The sequence below is a fragment of the Tachypleus tridentatus genome, chromosome 7 (genome assembly GCF_004210375.1).
Source record: "Tachypleus tridentatus isolate NWPU-2018 chromosome 7, ASM421037v1, whole genome shotgun sequence".
In the NCBI taxonomy this organism is placed as follows: Eukaryota; Metazoa; Arthropoda; class Merostomata; order Xiphosura; family Limulidae; genus Tachypleus; species Tachypleus tridentatus.
In genome coordinates, this window is record NC_134831.1 from 120,612,479 (window position 1) to 120,618,625 (window position 6,147).

At 35.2% G+C, this 6,147-nt stretch overlaps 1 protein-coding gene across 2 annotated transcripts in view; it reads right to left on the reverse strand.

The window, feature by feature from the left end:
• LOC143256493 (ecdysone-induced protein 78C-like) overlaps positions 1 to 5,791 on the reverse strand; it is a 154,429-nt gene extending 148,638 nt beyond the window's left edge. For both annotated transcript variants that reach the window (XM_076513784.1, XM_076513783.1), the window contains exon 1: positions 5,133 to 5,791. In XM_076513784.1, the coding sequence (XP_076369899.1) occupies positions 5,133 to 5,220 (88 nt within the window). In that variant the 5' untranslated portion in view covers positions 5,221 to 5,791. The remainder of the gene's footprint in view (positions 1 to 5,132) is intronic.
• Between the last annotated feature and the right edge of the window lie 356 nt (positions 5,792 to 6,147).

A 6,147-nucleotide genomic window follows, 5' to 3' on the forward strand; every position in this document is an offset into this window, starting at 1 on the left:
GCTAGTACAGCGGTATGTCTCCGAATTTACAACGCTAAAATAAGGGGTTCGGGTCCCCTCGGTGGGCTCAGCAGATAGCCTGATGTGGCTTTGCTCTAAAAAAACCACATTATTTGGACTGATGTTCATTTACGATCTCGTGACTTGACTCGAAGACCTAGGTCTGATAAACTGCGTGAACATACTAGTGTTCTGAGTTATAATGTGTGTTATTGGATGTATAATAAATATACTGGTGTGTTATGGAAATATAGTCCTGCTGGCAGACAAGGTTATGGTAAGTAAAACTGTCTGACGTGTGTTATTGGATGTATAATAAATATACTGGTATGTTATGGAAATATAGTCCTGCCGGCAGACAAGGTTATGCTAAGTAAAACTGTCTGACGTGTGTTATTGGATGTATAATAAATATACTGGTATGTTATGGAAATATAGTCCTGCCGGCAGACAAGGTTATGGTAAGTAAAACTGTCTGACGTGTGTTATTGGATGTATAATAAATATACTGGTGTGTTATGGAAATATAGTCCTGCTGGCAGACAAGGTTATGGTAAGTAAAACTGTCTGACGTGTGTTATTGGATGTATAATAAATATACTGGTATGTTATGGAAATATAGTCCTGCCGGCAGACAAGGTTATGCTAAGTAAAACCGTCTGACGTGTGTTATGGATGTATAATAAATATACTGGTGTGTTATAGAAATATAGTCCTGCCGGCAGACAAGGTTATGGTAAGTAAAACTGTCTGACGTGTGTTATTGGATGTATAATAAATATACTGGTATGTTTTGGAAATATAGTCCTGCCGGCAGACAAGGTTATGCTAAGTAAAACTGTCTGACGTGTGTTATGGATGTATAATAAATATACTGGTATGTTATGGAAATATAGTCCTGCCGGCAGACAAGGTTATGCTAAGTAAAACTGTCTGACGTGTGTTATTGGATGTATAATAAATATACTGGTGTGTTATAGAAATATAGTCCTGCCGGCAGACAAGGTTATGGTAAGTAAAACTGTCTGACGTGTGTTATTGGATGTATAATAAATATACTGGTATGTTATGGAAATATAGTCCTGCCGGCAGACAAGGTTATGCTAAGTAAAACTGTCTGACGTGTGTTATTGGATGTATAATAAATATACTGGTGTGTTATGGAAATATAGTCCTGCTGGCAGACAAGGTTATGGTAAGTAAAACTGTCTGACGTGTGTTATTGGATGTATAATAAATATACTGGTATGTTATAGAAATATAGTCCTGCTGGCAGACAAGGTTATGCTAAGTAAAACTGTCTGACGTGTGTTATTGGATGTATAATAAATATACTGGTATGTTATGGAAATATAGTCCTGCTGGCAGACAAGGTTATGGTAAGTAAAACTGTCTGACGTGTGTTATTGGATGTATAATAAATATACTGGTGTGTTATGGAAATATAGTCCTGCTGGCAGACAAGGTTATGCTAAGTAAAACTGTCTGACGTGTGTTATTGGATGTATAATAAATATACTGGTATGTTATAGAAATATAGTCCTGCCGACAGACAAGGTTATGGTAAGTAAAAGTGTCTGACGTGTGTTATTGGATGTATAATAAATATACTGGTATGTTATGGAAATATAGTCCTGCCGGCAGACAAGGTTATGGTAAGTAAAACTGTCTGACGTGTGTTATTGGATGTATAATAAATATACTGGTATGTTATGGAAATATAGTCCTGCTGGCAGACAAGGTTATGGTAAGTAAAACTGTCTGACGTGTGTTATTGGATGTATAATAAATATACTGGTATGTTATGGAAATATAGTCCTGCCGGCAGACAAGGTTATGGTAAGTAAAACTGTCTGACGTGTGTTATTGGATGTATAATAAATATACTGGTATGTTATAGAAATATAGTCCTGCTGGCAGACAAGGTTATGGTAAGTAAAACTGTCTGACGTGTGTTATTGGATGTTGTTACATACATACAACGATAAATTAAGAAACAAGAGTCCTAACTAAAACATTCTTGCTGATAAAGGAAGGTTGTGGTGATTTAAACAGTCTTACTGGAATTTTTGTGTTCAAACGAACAAATACCTTGATGTGCTGTTGTTGTACTAGTTACTCGGTACTATCCTTACTTAAGAGGATCTGAATGAACTGTTTAAGACTGTGAAAGTGTGATGTAAAGCATCATATTTTTTAATATTTAACAGCGACAATAGTAGGACTAAGGGACATAAATATAACATTTGGCAGAATAGGATTCATCTTCAGGTAAGACAGTTTTATTTTTTATAAGGGTGGTTTGCTCTTAGAATGAGTTGACCTTGGATATTTTGGACCAGTAAAATTCATTGAGTTCAACAGAAAGCTTGGAAGAATATTAATAATAATAACTGGCTTTAATTTATTTTTTTTTGCAATTTGTTTTTCTAATTTGAGGCAGCCGAGATGGACCAACAGGTCTCTTATATATTTAAAAAGTACTAGTGCTTTCTCTATCTATACCATCCGTTATTAAATATATAATTTTCACTACATGTGGGTTTTCTCGTAATCACGGATTATTACAACAGGTCTTTTGTTGTCAATAAACATTATGTTATTATGCCATGTTACCCGTAGCTTCTAGAGCAAATGTAGAAAATGCGCAAAAGTGAACGTTTTGGATTCACAAAACCTTCCACAGCCCTCTGCGTGTTTATTATTTTTAGTCCCATTTCTTCCGTGTAATTGTGGCCACAAACTTCATTTCTTATATCTCCTTCCTGAAGAACATGTTTCATTTCTCTGTCATATGCTTATTTTTATATATATATATATTCTCATACGTTGAGACGTATTGAGGGGAAAACAACAACTGTTCTTTATTATAAATTAACTGTTATTAAACTGAACTAACTCAGTTATTATTTGTTGAAGTTCTCTAATTCCAGAAATTAGCATAAGTTATTTAAGCAGGACGACACAGAGTTCAAAGTAGTTCACACAGTTTAGTTCAAATTCTCTTCCAAGTCCTAGAGATGATACGCTATCTTCACTAACACACAACTCACGAGGCTAAGCCTAAACAGTAACTAACGGTTCGATCAATAAATTACTTCTATTTACTGGATCATTTTGTGATTTTTTTTGGAACTATCCTTCTTCAGCAATAAACAAACCGATAATCACTATCTTTACGACAAGGCCCAGCATGGCCAGGTAGTTTAGACACTAGACTCTTAATCCGAGAGTCGCGGGTTCCAATCCCTGTCTCACCAAACATGCTCGTCCTTTTAGCTGTGAGAGCATTATAACGTGACAGTCAATCCCACTATTCGTTGGTAAAAGAGTAAACCAAGAGTTGGGGGTGGGTGGTGATGATGGTAGGCGCAGATAGTCCTCGTATAGCTTTGTGCGTAATTCGAACCTTATGACAAGCTAATATGCGCATTGAACTAGCATTAAAATATCCTTGCTAAATATTTTGTATCATTCTTAACTCAGAAAAAGAACAACGTTTTCGTCATCAAAAAGTTAAAATAATGTCAACTATTTCTAACAAGACAATCCCAAAGAAGACTCAACAAATGTTTATTATTATACAAATATAGATTCCAAAATTTAGAATTAAAAATATAACAGTTTGTTATACTACTGCGCAAACATATCGTGTTAACTGTACTTTTACACTTAAAACCAAACAATAATCAGTTCTTTGAGGGAACACAATCATGACAAGAGTAAGTTCATACACTTATGTTATATTTAACTTAATTTTAAATCGTACAGGTTGTACATGTATAATTTAACACCAGAATAAGCTTATAGCGTGAAAGAAATAATTTTAAATTCACTGTTGTAAATAGTGCCACTGTTGTAGGTTTATATACGTATAAACGTTTGTTCAACTTCGTGTGATTTGACTGTTGCATAATTTTAGAAAATTGGTTATCATAATCAAATAATCATATTACCGATTCAATGAGCATATAAAGAAATAAAAGAACCAGTTAGAAAACGTCATATTTAAAAATAAAATAATAACTTAGATTGTACACGCATAACTGCTTAACTTGAAGCTGGTGTGGTGAAGATATATATATATATAACAAGAGGCGAGCGTCTTTCAACGTACCGAACACACGGAAACGGGTTTTCCTACGAGGAAACTTTCGTGTTCCCGTTCGAGATGGCGACAACACGAGAATAACATTTCCATTACTCTAAACATATTCTGACCACTTGTTTAAGACACTAATAATTATTCTAATATCGTAATTCTCAAATGTTGTATATTTATTTTATACATCACTGACGAGGGGAGCTTTTCGAATGAATAATGGTATTATGAGAGTTTTCAGCTTGGTATCAGAGAAATTCTTAGCAGCAAATGTTAAAAGATACGAGGTGAGAAGTCATTAACAGTTTTTGCTCAAAACCTGTTGATGTTTTTAACTTTATTTATTTTTTCAAAATACTGTTAAAACTTATAAACACTGCACTCAAACTAAAAAAATAACAACAAAAAACGCACGTGACTTCAATACACTGAAGATGCTGCATGACCAGGTAGTTAAAGCGCTCAACTTATAACCTGAGGGTCGCGGGTTCGAATCCCCGTCACACCTAACATGTTCGTCCTTTCAGCCGTGGGGGCGTTATAATATGACGATCAATCCAACTATTGGTTGGTAAAATAGTAGCAGAAGAGTTGGTGATGGGTGGTGATGACTAGCTGCCTTCCCACTATTCGTACACTGCTAAATTAGGGACAGCTAACTTTGCGTGAATTTCAAAAACAAACAATACACTGAATAACCTCCCTCTTCAAGAGGATTTGTAAGTGGTGGTATACACCTACTTAAGAAAGTTAACTTAATGGATTGTTTTAATTTATTTTCTTTTGTTTTGAAACCAAACGAGTTAAAAGGACACAATACGTCAAATAAAAATATACTGAAAAAAAAAAAGATAAACCTTTTTCACAGAGTTATTGTATTACTGGTGGCGATTCATGTGTGTGGAAATAGTACATAAAGCATAATAATTAACAGCTTTTTTGTCCACTATTTTATGAACTACTAAAAGAATATAAGTCGCATTAAAACATAATTTCATCTGAGCATGTTTACATCAAGGATAGAGCTTACCTTCTTCTCTCTTGTTATTTCTGTCTGGTTCGCCGTCTAAGTGACTCGATGACGTCACTTCCTGGTGGTTATTTGTACTAGCGTCCATTTCTGAACAAACTGCATAAGATCGACTCTCTCCATGAACACTGACCGCGAGAACTTACACCATCCGAGTTTCTGCTACTAGTACACATGAAGGCTTGACGGACTATTTAGTGCAAGCTACCACGTGACGCACAGGAAGTTTTCTATTCCATGCTGATACTATTATTAAGAAATCGACAGGTATATTCGAGTGTTTTTCTTTTAACCAACTATAATTGTTTAGCAATAATAAATTTATTAAAAACCCGCCTTTTGGCAACTTCTCACAGGAACTAACACAAGCATGACATTTTAACGTCAGATGATGAGTCTTGTCGTTATGACCAAACGATTTTCTGCTGTCTTTGACGCGAATTCATCAGAACAGTTACAAAAAAAAAATGTACATTAGAGTAATTTATCCTGCAAATTCCAGTAGAAAAGGAAACAAATCTTAAAGAAGGAGGCACGTGAATCTAATTAACAATAATAAACTCGGGAAACTGTTAAAAAATGACTGATACACTCGTAATTCTGAAAGCACTGTTGGCCAAACCACCGTTATACGCACTTTCGATCGAACAGACATGCTCACTCAGCGCACACCCTCACCAAACTTCTACAAGGTGGCGCTGCATCTTTTTTTGCCTGGAATCTACGTAACGTACCGAGCTTTTACAGTTACCGCCAGTTTGTGAGACTTGAAGTGTAAGTTACTATTCTTGGTTTGGCTTTTATTTATATTTGCATTTAAAAGTAGGAGCTAAAAATACGAATTTTCAAGAAAATATCACATTTAGTCTCGGACGTCTTGATTTTTTTAACACATAAATGTGACGGCACTCTATTTATTTGCGATTATTCCTAGGAATATGGCGTCTGAGGAACAATGTCAGTGTTTTCTATATTGCGAATTACACACACACACACAGACACAAGAGAGAGAGAA